This window comes from Mustelus asterias, chromosome 16 (assembly GCF_964213995.1).
Source record: "Mustelus asterias chromosome 16, sMusAst1.hap1.1, whole genome shotgun sequence".
In the NCBI taxonomy this organism is placed as follows: Eukaryota; Metazoa; Chordata; class Chondrichthyes; order Carcharhiniformes; family Triakidae; genus Mustelus; species Mustelus asterias.
The window spans coordinates 86,360,512-86,380,121 of NC_135816.1; the positions used below are offsets into that span (position 1 = coordinate 86,360,512).

Genomic DNA, 19,610 nt, shown 5'->3' on the forward strand with positions numbered 1-19,610 from the left:
GAAAACTGAAAGAGGTTGCAGTGCTGATGCCGATGTTCTATGATAGAGGCCATTGTTTTGATTCAATCCTGATTGCGATGATACACAAGAAATGACATTAATCCAAAAGCTGAATACATTGTTGTTGTTGAGGGAATGCTGGTTTCAAGTTCACAGATTTGACCTCGCCTCCCTGTTAGAGTGAAGGATTAACCCGCTGAATGCGCGGCTTTCTCTCGATGAGCTGGTGGTGCAATTCTGTACGCGATATACTACTGTGATGACGGTTTTCCATTCAACAATTTCTGTAGACAACTACAATGCAATGGCAGATGGCACCTTCGCTCGAGGAGGCTGCGGCCAGGATCGTCTCGCTACTGAAGGAGGCTGAACATACATTTTTGAAATCCCATGCGATGAGCTTTCTTCTCGTAGTTGCCAAGCGGTGCAGAAGAAGGGTGGGCATGAAGGAATGGAATGGAAATTAGGTCTGGACAACTGTCTTTGCGGGAAGGTGTGAGGGTTGAGGGAAGCGGATTGAGAGGAGGGAAGTGGATGGGTTGAGGGAGGAGGTCCGGTGAGGGAGTGGATAGTGGGTGAGTGAAGGGGCAATGAGGTTGAGTGAGGGATTATGTGGTTGAACAATTTGTTGGGGCTGAGGTAGGGGCTTGTGGGTGAAGGGGAATCCTCGTGGGCGGTTGGGTTTTGTGAGTGAGAGAGAATGGGTTGAATATGTGTTAAAAGGGTGTGTTAGGATAGTGCATGTAACTGGACGGTGGAGTGGTGCGGATGGAGAGTTTGAATGGGGGTAGACTATTAGAGGATAATGGAGGAGGAGGTGGGCTTCGTGACGGGGAAGGCAAGTGACGGTGATGGGGAGGATAAGGAGGTAAGAGAAGGGTAATCTGGAAATGAAGGAGAGGTGATGAGATTTTAAAGTGGTGTGGAGAACCGGGGGTGTGGGGGAGGGAGGTAAGGGAGGTTGTTAAACGGCTGCCACCCTGGTTCCCACCGGCAGGGTCTGGGATTTAGAGTTGCACACCTCCAATTCCAGCCCTGCCCACGCAACAGCCACTGCTACTCGCGCTTTTTCAAATTCGATCTCCTGAATCGGGGAAACAAACTGTGGGTAATCCAACGGGTTTATATGCTCCCATAACAGCTGATGAAATTTAAATGTAAAATAAAAGTATTAATTTATAATTTTACCTCAGGAACGATGACCATGAAACTAAAGATGTTTGCCATAAAAAAAACTCTGCAGCGCACAGCAGAACTATATTCTCCATGAGCGCCTCGTTGGTGAGACGTAGGCCGGAAAATGAAAGGATGACAGATATCTTTCCATAATGGACAGTAATTAAGCATATGTTATTTTACGAGAAAGAACGACAGTTACACGGTCACTTGTCCTGATACAAGGTTACAATTTTAGATTTATATTTGAATTTGGATTACATCAGCTGTTGTAGGAACATTGAAAGACGCTGGATAACCCCGCGAGTGACATGCCACCACACCTTCTTTCTCTTCCCCATCTACTGTCTCCCCCACCACTTCACAATACAATGAAACGCGCGAAGTTCCTCATTTTTGTCACGAAAAGCATAGATAGGCAATATGCAACAAATGATACAAACCTAAAACGGTTACACAGAGATCTGGGGGTGGGGGGGGGGGGAGGTGAGGCGGGGGGGGGGGGGGGGGGGTATATGCATAGCCATTGAAGATGGCAGGACAGAGGGAGAGTGAGGAAAGTAAAACATTCTGTACTTTATCATTGGGTGTGCAGAGTACAAGATCAATGAAGTTGTACTGAACGTGGTCAGATACTAGGATCTTTCCTATTTTTATTCTGCCACGGCAAGTGAGTGTTATTGGCTAGGCCTGGATTTTAATTATCCATCCATAGTTGCCGTTGAAATGGTGGCAGTGAGCTATCTTCTTCACCCTATTCATTTCTTGTGTTATACTTGCACTCAGCACTAGGAGTTCCAAGATATTCACCGAACGGCAGTGAAGGAAACGCGACGCACTTCCAATACTGCTCCGTTGCTTCCGGGTGAACATAGCAGCTGGTATTGCTCCAATGCACATGCTTGGTATATTGCGCTTGATACATTGAAAAAAATGGGGAGAGGAATAAAGGTCATTCGAAACATGCACTGTTCAGCAACCAAAACTTGGAAGCACTGCGAACTGTGAGGAGGATATTGTGGAACCAGAAAAATACATGGACAAGTTGGTGGAATGGACAGACATGTCGTAGGTGAAGTCCAATACAGAAGAAAAATGGTGGAATTATTTATTTCGGTAGGTAGATCATAGAGGGAAAGATAACCTGAAGGATATAACTCTAAAACAACATTCAGCGACAGAGTGCCCCGACTGCATCAATTGGTGAAGTTCACTTCAGGTGAGCAGGACAAGCAAAGTTCGCCGGGAAAAATCTATAAATTTCATTGGGCTTGATCAATAGGTGTGAAAGTATTGGAACAAGGAGGTTATGCTAACATTTAATAAAATATTAGCTTTATTCATTTTTTAAAAAACGTTTCGGAGACATTGGCGTCGCTCACGAGGACAACATTGATTTTCCTTCCGCAATTTCACTTGAGAAGGCCGTGTTGAGCTGATTTCTTGAACCACAGCGATCCACGTGGTCCCTGTTCATGCATAATGTTTTTCAGGATGGAATAAAACAGGAATTTCACTAAGTATCTGTGAAGAGACATGAACATGATTCCAAGTCAGTAAGATATATGTTTTGGATGGGAACTTGCAGACGGTGATGTCCCCGCATATCTCACCGCTGTCCTGCTAAGTTGTCGATTTCGTGGGTTTATGAGGCGCCTCAGAATGAGCCTTGGGGTGGTACTGCATGCAACTTGTGGATGGCACACACTGCCATCACTGTGCAATGGTGGTGGAGGGATATACTTTTCCATGTAGCTGATGGGTTGCCAAACAAGTTGGCTACTAAGCATCTGGATGGTGTCGTAACGCTTGAGTGTTATTGGAGCAGCACACATCAAGCGAAGTGGAGAGTGCTCCATTAGAATTTGTGCCTCGTGGAAGCGTTCAAAAGTTCATTGGCTAAAACGGTGACAATGCAGCACACTGGCACAGTGGTGAGCACAGCTGCCGCACAGCGTGCCAGGGAGCAGAGTTCAAATGAGCCTCAATTGACTGTTTGTGTGGGGTTTGCATGATCCCGCCGTGTCTGCGTGGGTTTTCTCCGGGTGCTCCGGTCTCCTCACACACACCAAAGAAATGTGGGTTAGGTTGATTGAAAATGCTAAATTGACCCTTCGTGCAAGGGTGGTTAGCCATGTAAATACGTGAATTTACAGGGATAGGACTGGTGTCGGTGCAGTCTCGATGGACAAAATCCTCCTTCAGGGATTCTATGATTCTATCGGATGGCTTAACAATCGCCTTATTCACGTATATTCGATCACAATGATGCAAAATAATTCCAGACTAAAATGTGCATCCTTATGAGGACATGTTTATGTCATTTCTCAGGCTTTCTGCGTCATTGTGCTCCCACTGCTACCACAAAGGCCTCCCACCTACACCCAATTCTTGCTGGAGTAACAACTTTCTCTGTCGCCAGACTTCTTTGTTCACTCTGTCAACAAGTATCAATTCTCACCATCAATAACCAATTAACTGTTATTCCAAGCTTTCCTTCGCGATGCAACGTTTCATTCCATTGTAACCAAAAGGCCATCAAGCTGTTCAATGACGAGAAAGAATGTAGATGCTGACCGGGAGAAGGTAGTACAATGACTCATGTGGAGACCGAGAACAGACAAACTGGGCCGAATGGCTGTTACCATTCTTAATTATGTAATTGTATTTGATCGTTGCTATTTCCGAGTTCGCTCACTCGAGGAAATCCAGTAAGCGGTGGGTGCTTAAATTGAATTCAGGGCAGTATTTTTGCAGGACTTGAGTTCTGATTGCTGCTCCGCTGTCTAATTCATTGTCTCGTTTCCAGGCAGGATCAGGGCACGACGGAAGTACGCCGATCTGGAAGTGGAGTCACTGGTGTTCAATTGTAGGTCCCACGTTTTAATTGGCTAATGGGCTGCTAAGCTATTTACTTAAATAGTTTATCCGACTGTCAATCAACTCAGCTATCACTCAGAAACCAAAAAGCTCAAACTGGACACGAAGGATGTCGCGCACACTTTCCATTTGTTGCAACACACTCAGTCTTAGCGTGGACACTCTGAATTACGTCGAGGATCGGATTGCTAAGTCTTATTGTTTGAGGACAATGGCAGTCACCGAAAAACGCTCACTGAATGCCTGGTGTTACTGTCAGTGAGCGTTTACAGAAATCTGATTGCTAGAAATGTAGAATCATATGACGGGTATTTTGATTGTCTGTCAAGTGCAAGTCCTGCCCTTGTTGAAGCTTTTGTCATTCAGAATAAGATCTCCGTGTCCGTATGAATCATCTGTCAGTCATCGTCTCAATCTCACTGTTTTGCTGCGAGGGTTTGGGGGGGGGGGGCACGGGGTGGGGGGGGGGGGGGTGTTAACAACTTTCTTGTCCGCTCGTCCAGCTGTCGACTCTTTCTTCAAGTTCATAGACTCACCATTCGGCCCATGGAGTCTGCTGCGTCAACTATCCCATCCAGGCCCAATTCACTTAACCTAATATTTACCCTGCTACTCTCCCTGACACCAAGGGGCAATTTGTCATGGCCAAACCGCCTAACCTGTAAAACTTCGGACTCTGGGTGCAAACCGCAGCACCTTGATGAAACCCATAGAGACACGGGAAACATTCCCTGACTTTCTCATCTGTCTCTCTTGGGAAATTGGGAACATATATTCCATTCACGACCTCTCAGCACGGGGAGCAGTCCTGTGCTGTTCCTAATTGTTGCGTTTTTTTGTTAATTGAGTAATTGACGTAACCGAATATTTCCCCACATTCTTGATCTGTTCTCTGAATTTTGACTGAGTTACCATATAAATAAATGTGTTCGTGCAGCAATTTAAATTGCGAAGCATCTGTGCGGTTTGTGAAAATATAAATTCAGAATCAGTGTAATCACTGGTGTCTTTTCCTCCAATTGTATAATATAGGAAATTTATAACATTGACCAACCATAAAAGGATGAAACTTCCAGATATGGAGAAGAGTAAAATCATTGACTTCCGTCTGCTCTCCATCTCTGGGTCACTTCGATTCTCTCCCATACTCTGACCCCGTAATCCCTTACGGAGTCGGCTGGCCAATAAAATATGTCTTACTGTCAGGACGTTAAGCAACAGAATAAATGCAAAGGGGAGCAAAGGAGTTAAAAGCGTATCAAACCAGTCAAATCCCACCCATCCTGGATCAGTGAAAACACTTGGCTTTGTATCACAGTACCACGGTACACTGTCGATTATCACTCCAGGTTTCTGTGTAAAGTACCAGGGGATGTTCTTTATGCACAATATAATACCGGTCGTTGCCAAAACCATAGACGCAGTTTTCTTGGTGCAATATTTTGTTTTCAAGTTCTGGCAACAAATGGCCACATATCGATCAAAGGAGAAAGTCACTGTGAACCAGACGGAACACTCTGTCGCTACACGAAGCAGGACGAGGCGAACGCTGCACACAGGGGTGATGTACAGTAAATTCCATGTGAGATAAAAGATATTGATCTGTCTCAGTATTATCTCAGTAACAATAACAAGGAGATCTGCCGTTGCCATTGCCACCAGATAGCATGTGGTGCAGGTAGAGAGACCACACTTTCCATGGGATAGGATCACAATGGCCAACAGGTTAACTGTACGTGTAATAAGGGAATAAAATAGAGAAATTACTATTCCACCGTTCTCCAGGTCGAACAAAAACAGAAAGGATTGGCATTTTAAAAAATTGTTATGGTGATTTGATTTGTAAATTTGAAAGTTGAGGAACACACTACTGGCCTTAACTAAATTTAAATATTTCCTGGAGATCTCCCTACAGGATTAATACCTACCAGCCGTGCTTCTTTAACTGAACTGAGGCCCATGAAGAGACCTCTTGAATCAGAAGCATAATACCGAACAATTCCAACAAAGATTTTCGGATCTTTACCAGGTTTTGGCCAATGCACATGATTTGAACTGAATTCGAAATTCAGATAATCGACAGAATTGAAACTTTCCCATCCTTGGAAACCCAACGAAATTCACGGCATATCTAGATTCCGACGTTGCCCTTCTCTACCATTCCCGCTTTTGAAAAAAACAAACACCAAGTTTGGGTAATCTCTGGATTTCGACTTTCCAGTCGTTTGGACAATCCCTGAGCTCGGAATTTCATTGGCTTTATTAAAGCTCCCTCGGTTCAGACTCTATTCTAGTTTAAACCAAAAATGTGTCTGGCTCCTCCACATTGTCAGACAATCCTGCAGTTCAGACCATCGCCAGATTCAGATTTTCCCCAACTATAGATATGCATCAGGATCGGAATTTCATCATGTTCCGAACATCATCATGATCGGATACTCCACAGTATTAAACCGACCCTTGTGTTTTTTTTTAAATTCACGAGATTCAGACCATCCCTAGTTTTTGACTGATCATGTGTTTATACCATCAATAGATCTTCGGTTTTGAGCCTCTCCAAATCAAGGTGGTAACGGGGCGATGATGTTCCCGATATATAGGCCCACACCAGATTCTCAAATTTTCCATATTTAGAACGACGTCAGCTTCAGATATTACAGATATTTGGACACTTATCCGGCTCTGACATACCCCATGTTCATTCACACCAGACTTTGACATGCCACATATTCATGCCCCTGGTTTCAAGCCAGCCCAGTGGGAGACCTCACCAGTTTGAGACATTCCCAGGGTTTGGAATCATCCCAGAATCTTTCCAATTCCCCGTTCAGACCGTCAGCAGGTTCAAACATTCCATCAGAGTCGGTCCTCCCGGATTCAGACCTATCCCAGGTTCAGACTGAACATTTTCGGACCCTGCACTGATTCTGGCCAATCCTGATAAAAGGTCATCAGCATGTTCGGGCACAGCACAGTTTGGGCCCGACTCATACCTGATGTTTTCCATGCTCAGGTGTTTTCAACTACCAGTGTTCGAAAGCATCAGAGATTCGGCTGCTCCACAGGTATGGGTCCACCCCACAACCAATGTTCGCATCCTCCCATCTACAACTCTCACCAGCCTCAGTCCTGTGCTAGATTCTGCCACTCACAGGGTTTGCTTTCTCACAATTTTGGATCATTCTCACATTAGGATTCACCCACTTCACATGCATTCACCAGCTTTCGTTCCATCCAATTTTGGACCCGCCACAGGTTTGCACCTTCTGAATCTTCTGACACTCCCTAGTTTTGGAATCTAGCCCATGTTAGCATAAGCCCACAGTTGGAATGTGCTTAGGCTACGTTTAGACACTACCAAACTTCTGGCCCGAAGGTCCTTTGGATAGTCTCCAGGTCCAGATACTCCCTAAACTAAGACCCTTCCTCAAGTTCGAATCGTCAAATTTTCGCCACCTTCCTCGATGATCCCCATTTACTGACATCCGGCCCAGGCACACTCCATCAATATGTATGGACAAGCTCTGGTTTCAGCACTCACTGGTTTCAGACCCGCACCATTTGTGCACCCTCTCGAGTGTTAGACAGACATTAAATTCCAAACCTCATCAGGTACAACCTCCCTGAGTTTGGATTCCCCCAAGGAACTAACCTTCACCCAATTTGCACCATACTACGATTAGATGCAACGGTCACCCGAAATCCTAGACCCATTCTGGCTTCGGATATTCCCTGGGATTGGCTCCCACCTTGAATATAAACCTCCAATCGGCCGGGATTGGAGACAGCCAGGCACTGTATCCGAGCCATGGTTAACTTCCTCCCAGTAACAGACCCTCGCTGGTTTGAATCCGACCTCTTCTGATATTCTGATATCCGGGAGATCAGACACACCTGAGGATATACCCCATCCCAAGTATCAGAGCCACACAGGATCTGCACTCCTACCTGTTCTCAGAAAGGACGACAGGTTTGATTGATTCATTCTAATCTGATCACGACTCCGCCTCTGCGTTGACATGGGACCCTATTACGGAGATGAGGGCGCATTAATTTGGTTTTGGAGTGCCGTTTGGCCCGATCCCAGATCTAATATGAGAGATCACTTCTTCCCGTTTTGGGAACGAAATACTCTCTCCAAATGATTTGTAAAGTATTACAGTAGAAGAACAGATTAGGATAGGAGAAGGAAACACGCAAACGTGGAGCAGGATCTAGTGGCCTGGAAAAGTGTTGGGATATGGAGGGTATACAGAAAGGGTGTGCAGCAGTGGGCCAGCTGTGTGCCAATAGCGCATACCCCACACCATAGACAACAAGCCTCGCTGTTTGCGGTGACATTCGTGGATCCGTTCGTCACTATCCCAGTACGTGAGTGTGTGATGGGGTAATGCAAAACTAATAATCTCGGCTTTGAGTCCAACAGGCAAGAGCATGTTGAATCGAAAAAATAATTGTTTTTCCTGATTGAGCTTTCTTAACGTGCGCAGGTGGTAGAGGAAAAGTGGCCAGATAGGGATTGCGATTTTGAATTAAAGGGACAAACGATTAGAAACTCGAAGGGACCAGATCACTGTGACGACAGGGAGAACAATTGTAGCTACCAGTGAAAATGGAAATTAAGGAAGATGGTCAAAAGTCCTGTTAACCAGAATAAATTAAGAGGTAGACTGAGAAATGATGAAACAATTTCTGGAGCATCTTTGGAACATTTCCAACAGAGGTGGGATATCTTGGAGATACTGGAAAAGAGTACTTTCTGGAGGCGGAGTGGAACGGATTATCGTCAGGCAGTTGTGCGAGTGGGTCAAATTTCAGTGAGTATTGGTTGACAACTGATTCTCTGCAACCCTTCTAAAAAGGTAGAGAAGGGAAGCGACGTGACCGAGACGTGGAAGGGGAAGTTGGTAGAAATTAAAAGCAACGTGGATCAATTTTTGCGGTTTAAATCAAAGGAATAAATTGCACCAACAGAGTTATCAAAGCATTCGGAAGCCTGAGAAGGATTAAACCAATAAATGGTCCATGTAACCTCCACAAAGACAGCGTATCTAACGCCGACACAGGGTCTCTCAGAGGAATAATTTTATGGGGGAATCTCCCTGAGTTTACTTTGGAGTTGCAAATATCTAAACTTCCCAACATATGTCATGTGCATAAATCAAGATGACAAAACTGCAAGTCAGAACCGACAAGGGAAACAACTGTTCTATCTGTGTTTGACAGCAGACAAAACTGAACGACTCAATTACAAAATAAGTGCTCTGCAGCTTCTAGAAGGAGATAGTGGAGAAGAGCTAACTACGAAATGGCCTCACGATGTTGGTTGGGAAAGATCGCATCCACTGTGAACTTAATGTTGGCAGACTGACATAAATAAATGGAAATTAAGTCATGGAGAACAGCTCCGAAATAGAAGAATGTCAGTCGATCGTTCTGTCCGTCAGTCGGAGAAGAATGAAGCACGAGAACAGGATTCAGACTCTGAAGACGGGACAAAGATCTCCAAGGCGAAGATATCAACTGTGGAATAATACTGAAAAATTGTGACCAAACACAATAAAATTCTAAATTGACAACTATTCCTTGCAATACCTGGTTACTGTGCTTTCACATTGCTGTTCGATTGGTGATGAAAACTCAGTCCAATTCTACATTGACAGATGTTCCAAGTAATGATGGTCACTGGAGTCATGTTCCACTTTGGCCAATGCGTTCAATGAGATCTCACTCTGACTCCGACTGATATGCTTCACCGGAGAGTTTACCTCCATTGGGTTACACTTCTTATTTTTTACACTCCTTATATTAAATGATAGTCCCTATATGCAACACATTGATAATTAAAAGATTCATTGAGAAGCAAGCATAGGCTTGTTATCAGTTCCGTAATTGAATAAAACCACGGAAATAATTTAAGACCCTTTACTACTGACAGTGTGCCTGCATATCGGCGACAAATGGAAGTAACAAAATCAGTCATGAAGCAAAACCAGAGCGGAGATCACACACAGAGTTACACAAATTCAATTATTACTGCCACTTACCAGGAACACCAATAATAGCAAGGATCATGTAATATACTTTCTCAACCATTTGAATTGGCCGATGCATTGTAAGTTGAAATAATATATACTTCGTTGCTCAGGAAATGATTCTCTGTTGGACTCAGAGTTGTTACTTTCTTAAGCCTTTAACTTATACTCTGCAGAATCACCTCGGGGTATTAAGATTGCAACATCTTTCACGTAAGTTATTTTTAATTGCAAAAACAGTGTGCTGCATTGAGTTCATTAGCGGAATATAGTCATATCTGCAATTAATTTCCTGCTACTGAAAAAAATAACATAATGACTTTTTTGTCAAATCAGGAGTTGCATTCTCTCATCAATGGTGCTGTCCACTCAGCAAGATCAATAACATTGCTGGATCTGATAAAGTTTCAGAAATGATTTCGACAGTGACCATTCAGTAACTGAATTGTAAATGTTTGATGTTCTCAGGTATGTATTCCTGCACATTGGGAGGTAGTTGCCCTCTGTAAAAGTGCACATTCACAAAAGTGATTGAAGTAACTCGTGATGGTCTATTGCACTTTAATTGATGACGGTTGTTGACAGGGAAAGAATGGTGACAACAATGATTAAACAACAATAATGGAAAGAGTGGCTTGAAAAGTGTCTATTCTGGCAGAGACTGAAGCATGCTGGGATTTTTGGTCAATTTGCAGATTAAAACCAGATGCAGGTCGTAAAGAGGCTGTAGCCTGGGAGCTGTAATCTGAAGTTTCCTGTTTTGGTCAGATAAGGGAAGTTGTTTACATTGACCCAGACATTGCATCTCCGATTTATATGACTGCTATATGGAGTATGCAGCTTGAACTAAGTGTAATGGCATTGTTCACAAGTAATTTAATTGGATGTTCAAGCCATGTGACAGATTTCTGGTGACACAGTTGGTTGGATGACAGAGAATCGTCCAAAGAATTGTGGGGAAAGAGCCACGGAAGCTTTTGTTTGTTAGCGCTAACTCGCAGAGACCAAGCATCTCAACAAGACCTGTACCCTGAAGGATGCTTCAGAGAAGGAGAAGATAGATTCTACATCCATGATATTTTTTGGCCAAGGTTTTCCTCAACTTGGTAGCATCTATTTTCAGTTCAGTTGATGTTCAGTTCAATTTGATGTTCAGTTAAAGTTAATATGCAGCTTAAGAGTTAACGTTCAGTTGAAATTTGATGATCAGTAGGATTGAAATTTCACTAAAGTGTTAACGAGGGGCAACTGTTTATGTTTGAGTTGGTACTGGAAGTGTTAAATAAAGAAATATATGAATTTCTGTCCCTGTTTTTTCATTAAACTGGAATGCTTGGGAGGTGTTTAAATTAAAATCTCCATAACAGAGTGGAACTCCACACAGATCTTGATAAAAGGTTGCGACAGTTACCCCGCGATCGAACGTTTTAGTGAAGTGATTGAAAGTGATCCAGATATTTCATTTCCTGTGACGAAACAACAGCAGAACTAGTTTAAACAGGGCAGTTGGCAATTCTGTAGCCGGCCTTGAGAGGGAATTAAATATCTTTTGGTCGTATTGCGGGACAGAGGAAGGTGGGGGGGGGTGGATTTAGGTGGGGGCGGGGGCGAGGTGGGGGTTGGGGGTGTTGCCAGATGTCGGGGGAGTAGGAAATAAGCTTCCACCTTGAGCACTGTTCCTGGGCTAAGCGCCTGTCTTTCTCCCTTAGTTAAAGTAGAAGTGAGATTTTGAAGTAAGGTTAGTCAAGGAGAAGAGTGAACACTCTTGTCGACCATGAGACAAGGCTAAAACCTAACTTTGTGGTAAAGAGGTGGTGTTCATCGCGCTCTTGATACCAATTGACTTAGAAGGACTGATTGATACATTAGCAGGTGCTGTTGGCTTTTAGACACTTCTTGATCCCCTGGGAATAACCGTAGAGATGTGCATAGAATAGTACAGCAAATCTATCGGGTCGGGGATCCGTGAGTCAGATTTGATTTAATGGGAGAAACAGAGATGAAGGAAAATGTTCGATCAAATTGAGTAAAGTTATTGCGAATATTAGTTTTGGAAGAGGTACACTGTGGGAAATCAGAGAAAAATAACTTAAAAGATGAGTTAGAAATTAGGAGAGAAGTTATGGGAAGAAAATGAGTGCTTACGTGGAAAAGTAGGAAAGTAGGAACAAAAGGATGAGGTAAATATTGACTATGACTCAGTTTAAAGTATATCAAGTTAGGGAAGGGAATCAAAGATCTGATTACTCGAAGTTCCAGCAGGATATGAATCAATTGAAATCTCAGTTGCCAAAGCAGATAGGGATGATATCTGCATTTGGGGCAGTTGAGTCAGAGGCTCATGTTGATTATGGAGACGGTTCTGTATTGCATCCCTTTTGCACGTGGTGTTGACTGGGGACCCCCACCTCCTTTTCCGGAGGCACTTAATTCCTCAGTAAGACTAAAGTTTGCCCCTGTTACGATGAATCCTGTAACAATTAGTCAGAAGAATGGCATGGAATTACCAGGTATTATTATTTGGGAAAGAATGAATGTTTTAAAGAGTTCAAACACTGCATGTAGTTCTGAATGCAGAATTACAACCGCCGCCCCCCCCCCGCCCCCTCCAAGCCCCGTCACAATGAATTGTCTTTCGTGACACAACAGGAAACTATTATCTGTTCATCATAATTAATCATAGCATGAGCAAAATGGCAGCGAAATAGAAAAATGCAATTTATATAAGTCCAAATAAATAGAGACCAATTATCACAATTCCATGAATATCCACAAATATTCGAGTTTAAAGTGTGATAGAAAACAACATTTACAAACGGAACACGAATAAAACAAACAGTGCGTAATCAAAATGAAGGTGCATATTTGGTTAACATTATTGATAATGTTCATCACAGATTTTAGAATAAATGAATACAGTAGATGCAAAGCACTTGGATTTTCTGATGGCATTGGTGAACGTAAACAAAAGTCAGGGAAGAGGAATTGAAATGATTTATTGGGTTGGTGGAAGGTAGAAAGTGGCGCGCCAGATGAATGAGCTCTCCATGATTGAAATAAATAATATGGATTTGACTCCTAGAAACGTTCACAGTCGTCAAAAAAAAACCCTCGCCACATAAAGCATCACTTTGGTCCTTTTGATTATATTAATTTCGCTGCAGCAAAGCTCAAGGAGAAGTTTTGATGGCAATTATATTTTTCCGACTTCTCCCTGGAAAATAAGTGCATGAATGGGGCAGCATGGTTTAGGGTTTCAGGAGAATAGATTCACAAATAATGGAAAGTTGCAAAATAGGTCAGAGAAAGATAATTTGGGTTAATTTCTCGAAGAATAGATGGTCTAAAAAATATAAAGAAGTAGAATGCGATAAGAGTGCTGTTTGGTTGTGCAAATGTCTGGAACGAGGTGTTATTCGTTACTGCTGCAACAGTTCAACTGCAACCAGAGAAATGATCCGAAATTTCACTATACACGCACTTTACCAAACATTTTAAACTAACAACTCTTGCTTTGGAACTTAAATTCGTAAAACAGAACTGCGTCTCCATTGGATGGAGAAGCAATGCAACACAAAAATCTAAATACAACAAAGACAAACTTTATTGTAGTTACTGACCCATACTCAGCAGCATCCCACATTGACATATTCGCCCATTATTGCATGTTCAGTGAGGTCAAATATTTTACTGTCGTTCATGAGTGCAACTTTGCACCGTCAGATACTCAAAGCAGTACATAGTATCCATGATCAGGTAATGGGCTCTGTTTATTAGTCCACGCTGTCTATAATCATCACGGTCAGATAGTCACAGTAGCATATTTTCACAGGGAGCAGATATTCCACTATGTTTCGTCACCCACACATAGTACAATTCTACATTGACAACTACTTATTGCAATACATGGTCACTGTGCAGTGGTATTGCTTTTTGGTTGGTGATGCACACTCAGTCCAATTCCACAATGGCAGATATTCCATGTAATGATGGCCACTGGAGTGGTATTGCACTTTGGAGAGTGCACTCGATGTTATCTCACTCTGACTCCCACAAATACGCTTCATCAGAGAGTGTGCCTCCAATGGGTTATACACCCTACTTTACATGATACGCCCCAAATACAACAGATTAATAATTCAAAGATTCAGTGAGAGGCAAGCATAGATTTTTCATCAGTCGCAGAATAGAATAAAACCACGGAAATATTTTAAAACCCTTTACTTAACAAAATGATATATCTGACAGGATGTCTGCAGATCGGGCAATGCACCAGCATGTGACATTATCAGTCATAGAGAGAGACCGGAATGGAGATTAAACACAGATGTACACAAATTCAATGATTATCGTCACTCACCAGGAACACCAATACGGATCATGTAATATACTTTCTCAAACGTTTGAATTGGTCAATGCATTGTAAGTTTGAAATAATACTTGGGCGGTCCGATGGCACAGTGGTTAGCACCGCTGCCTCATAGCGCCAGGGATCTGGGCCCGATTACGTTCTGGTGTCACTGTCTGTGTGAAGTTTGCACGTTCTCCCCGTGTCTTCGTCTGTTTACCCCTCGTGCTCCAGTTTCCTCCCACCGTCTGAAATAGGTGCTGGTTACGTGCATTGACCATGCTAAATTCTACAATAGTGCACCCAAACAGGCACTCGAGCCTGCCGGCTTTTGGGATTTGCACAGTAACTTCATTGAAGTGTTAATGTAAGTCGATTTCTGACCAATAAATACACTTTAAATTTAAGATATATTTCATTGCACAGAAAATTGTTCTCGAAGCTGATACTTTAAGAAGCCTTTAATTTATTCCCTGCAGAATCACCGCAGCGTATTAAGATCCCAACATTTTTTATGTTAGTTATTTTGAATTGCACAAACATTGTGCTGCATCCAGTTCTTTGGCGGAATATATTCATTTCTGCAATTCAATTCCCAATATGAAAAAAAAGCAAAAATGGCAAACATTTTATGTTTCAAATGAGCAGTTTCATTTTCTCATCAATGGTTCTGTCCACTCAACAGGATCAATAACATTACTGGATCTGATAATGTTTCAGAAAAGTTTTCGAAACTGACCTTTCAGTAACTGAATTCTAAATGTAGGATGGTGTCTCTCAGGGTTTCATTCCTGCACTCTGGGATGCAGTTGTCCTTTGTATACGTGAACATTCACGAAAGTGGTTCAAGAAACTCATAACTGTCGATTGCAGTTTCAGTGATAATGGTTGTGGACGGTGAAAGAACGGCTGCAACAATGATTTAGCATTTATAATGGCAATAGCTGGTTCAGACTTAAGCATACTGGGATTTTTGGCCAACTATTATCTTAAAACCAGAGGCAGGCCGTAAAGCAGCTCTGGTTTGGGAGCTGATATCTGAAACTTCCTGTTTTGGTGAGATCAAAAACCTGTTTAAATTGACCCAGACATTGCTTCTCCGATGAATATGTCTGTGTATTTATAGATTATGCCGTTTGAACCATGTGCAATAACATTGCTTACAAGTAACATCATTGGATATTCGAGCCATCTGATCGATTTTTGCTGATAGAGTTGTCTGGGTAACAGACAATCCTCCGGAAGCGAGTGAAGAATTTTGGATAAATAGACATGCTGTCTTTGTATGCCAGTGATAACTCGAAGAGGCCAACCATTGTAACAAGGCCTGTACCCTGAAGGACGCGTCAGAGAAGTAAAAGATAGATTCTACATCCAGGAGGTTTCTTGGCAAAGGTTTTCCTAAATTCCATAGTATCTATTTTCAGTTAAATTTTAAATTTAATGTTTAGTTAAATTTAAGACGAAGTTTAAGAGTTAAAGTTCAGTTGAAAGTTGATGTTGTTTTGGAGGTAAAGTTCAGTAAGGAGTTAACGAGTTGCAACTCTTCATGTTTGAGTTGTTAACAGAAGTGTTAAATAAAGAAATCCTTTAATTACTATCCTTGCTTATCGTATTAAACTGGAATGGCTGGAAGGTGCTTCAATCAAAATATGAACAACACGGCATCTGAAATTCATTCAACATTAGTAATTGATACAGTAAATCAATCTCGTCCAGCAACTGAAAATTAATCACCACGTGGAACACATTTCCAGCATCCCTATCCCTCCAACTCATACAGATCTTCCAATTGGTACAGACCCTACAAATTACAATAACTTGCCAACCGACAGAGAGAATTTAGAATTATTTGTGATTGAAGGACAAACAGATCAGGGTAGATTAAATCAGATTGAATGAGTACAGATACAAAGTATAGATAGTTAGAAAGTTGCCCGGAAAAGATACAGTTCGCAGAGGGGAACATATAACAACAGTTAGAGAATTTAGACATGGATTTTTGAAAACATATGCTGTCATAAAAACACATACCTTGGCTATTGACATCAAGCTGTGAGGCATGATGGGACACCATCAAGTAGAAAGAACCATATTTATCGGAACAATACAGCTAATAAGCGAAGGGAAATGCAACTTTTATCAGTGTCTCTGGACAGTTATAATGAATAGGATAATCACGAACCAAAGCCATGCCAGATGTTCGAAAGAGCTCTAATCAATATGAGATGCATTTCACAAGATAATAAGGCCCGGGGAGAGTCTCAGATGAGCAAGACTTTCAATGTCCACGAAATCACATGCTGTCAGAGGGTAACTGTTATTGGCAAATTTTAAAATGTTTATGAATAATTATTAGCTGATAAGCGGCTGGGTTGAGCAAAGGGGTCGGGAATAGCTTTTGAAAAATCTACAATGATAATGAGAGTTACGAAATTTCAGAATGATTTAGAACTACCCCAAATATCTTTCCCTTGGACGGTGAGCTAGGTGTTGAAGAAACATGATATTTGTCACGAGAATACTTGACTCCGTGAGCCTTTGTGTTAGCTGAGCCCTAATTATGGAAGAGACGCCAGTTGAATGATTAGTCTCTGGAAATGCTCCCACAGCCGTGTTTAAATAATGAATTACATTAAGAGAAATGTGGTAATTCCGAACACATGGCTTCATTGCAAACCTATAAGTACCACTGAAGACAAAAGGTTACACGTTTCTTTTATCTACAAATTATTTCACGTTCTTCCAAAAGATTCTCTGACATCCAGCCAATTTTGTAAACGGAAACCGATCACATGATTCGAACAGACGATGACTTTTCCTGTAAAACACACAATTATGCTTTTTCAGATTGCATTTATCCCGAGATTCCAAGGGAGTTGGAATGCCTTATTGTGATTTCCTTAACTCTGCCCTTGAACACCTCCATATCATTGGTCAATCCTCGTTGTAGAGGCATATCTAACTTAAACGCAGGGACTCAGTTGTGGTTTAGTGTCCGAAATTTAGGAAGATTAAGAGGTAGTTCTGAAGGCAAATTGATTCTAATCACTCATTGCAAAGAAATATTACCTGTACAAATCCCTTGAAGCAGATCGACATTGGTGCTGCCCAATGTGCTGTGGGAGGTGAATAACGAGAGAAATCTGACGGTTTATCCTACCATCGAAAAATGTCCAATGTGTTCATTTTCGAAGGAAATCATTTCGGAACAATGACTCTTCATTGCATTTTCCTGTGTTGTGTTAATATTCGGCTTTGAAATGATCGTCCCTTTTCTCCCAGGTTCAAGCATTGGCGAGACGTTTTTATATCCTGGGCTGCTAAAACGCCTTTGTGCCATATATTGCCTCCGTAGTTGAATGAAAAGCAATGCAATGGACTATTTCGGCATCAACGTGATTGCAGAAGTTGGGAGAAAACTGATATATTTTGACATCAGTCTACCTTTGGGTTCCAGTCCATTTTTTTCGAGGGTTTACACCAATAGCCCTCTAATTTCTCGTGGAATCCACATGGCAGTGGGGTGCTATTTGCCCATATCTGAGAGTTTAGTTCAGGAGTCTACATGCCAGTGTGTGTGAACATTGCGGGCCTGGGGGTAAAATATTTTCTGTGTTCCTCTGAAGCTTCAGCCTGTGACTGAGGGATTCAGTTTCCATGTTCGCTGTCAAGAGTCAGAACTGGGAACTTGTTGATGGCACGGCAGATTTAGACTTTTGGCTCCCTTTTCACATTACTGTAATACAGAGTGTTGGTTGGAAATAAGAAGTAATGCAGCTTACTTACTTGCCACATGTTATTAATATATCAATATATTGAACCGACCAATTTGAAATAAAAATGTGAAAAATCGATCACCTGCATCGAAGCCATTGGGAACATAATAAATAACTGAGTTCAAGAAACCAATTGACATTTTCTCTGTTTCCTATATGGAGCTGAAATATATCATCACATAGTGCGGCACTATGTATTCTGTGAATATACTGCAGGGTATTTTTAGTGCAGAACCACTCTGTGTTAGAGTGTCGGTACAAACTCGATGGACCAATTAGCACAGTAGGGTTTCCATGATTAATTGACATGCCACCGATTTTCACTTTTACTGTTATTTTATTGAATAAGCAGGTAATACGACAAAAGATTTCTGCCGCACGTCAAATGGACTAATTCTTTACAACCAAACGATTGGCTTCAGGTTTTATGTCAAGTATTTTACAACTAATTCCTGCGTACACTTCTGCTGCCAGGTCTACTGTTGAGTTGCTTTCTGATGGAGTCTCTTAGGTTTTTGCACTTGCTTTTGATATATTTCCAAGTTGTTTCCATGCTCAAAGGAATATGGAGCGGTGTCTTTATTCTTGTGCTTGTGTTTGTTTTCTGTAACCGCAAGTCTTTTGCCTTTGCGGTCAATGTGTTTTATTTTTCTTCTGCCTCTGACTATTCTAGGATTCTCTGTTTGCAAGTTCTGACACAGCTCTGCTGCGATCTGTTTTATTGTCTGCATCTGTCGTTTCATTTTTTTCCTCTTCGCATTATTCTTATAGCTCTGTTCAAGCTTTCAGCTCACAATTTATGAATTGTACCGATATCTTGGTTTTTAATTACAGCATCTCACACATCCACTTTACATTCTATAACTCGGAGCATCCCGAACGACAGCACATTTCACGATATTTTCTGGACTTTGTTTACATTGTAAAAAAAATAGTATTAGCGCGTGTTTTTTTATTGTCGCTTTTGCAGCTGTTTGAGTGAGCGTTTGTGGTCTTGACATGTGCACATTATTGAGTTAGAAATAAATCTCCTCAATCATTTGATCACTCATAATCCAAGGGGGTGTTACGATTATCAGCATAGTTGGATCAAATGCTTATATTAGATATAATTCATATATAATTTAGAAAAATTATGTATTGGATCGTTCTTAAAAACAAGTTGACAGACACTTTGCAAAGGGTAAGTATTTTTGGCAGCATAGAGGAACAATTATGTTGCAGACTGGCAACTATTATTTCATTTTTCAAGCTTCGACTGGAATGCCTATGACTCTGCCTTTCCGGCAAAATACATGGACAGAATTTCACAGTTTAACCTATTCATGACTATTTTAAAGATATATTTAATTATCCACTAATGGTAGTTCAATTTTACCTTCAACGTTGTTT

At 41.7% G+C, this 19,610-nt stretch overlaps 1 protein-coding gene across 1 annotated transcript in view; it reads left to right on the forward strand.

The window, feature by feature from the left end:
* Positions 1–805: 805 nt before the first annotated feature.
* The window catches only part of LOC144505380 (putative G-protein coupled receptor 139), a 96,230-nt gene continuing 77,425 nt past the window's right edge, over positions 806–19,610 (forward strand). The window contains exon 1 of the mRNA XM_078231496.1: positions 806–868. Within this exon, the coding sequence (XP_078087622.1) occupies positions 806–868 (63 nt within the window). The remainder of the gene's footprint in view (positions 869–19,610) is intronic.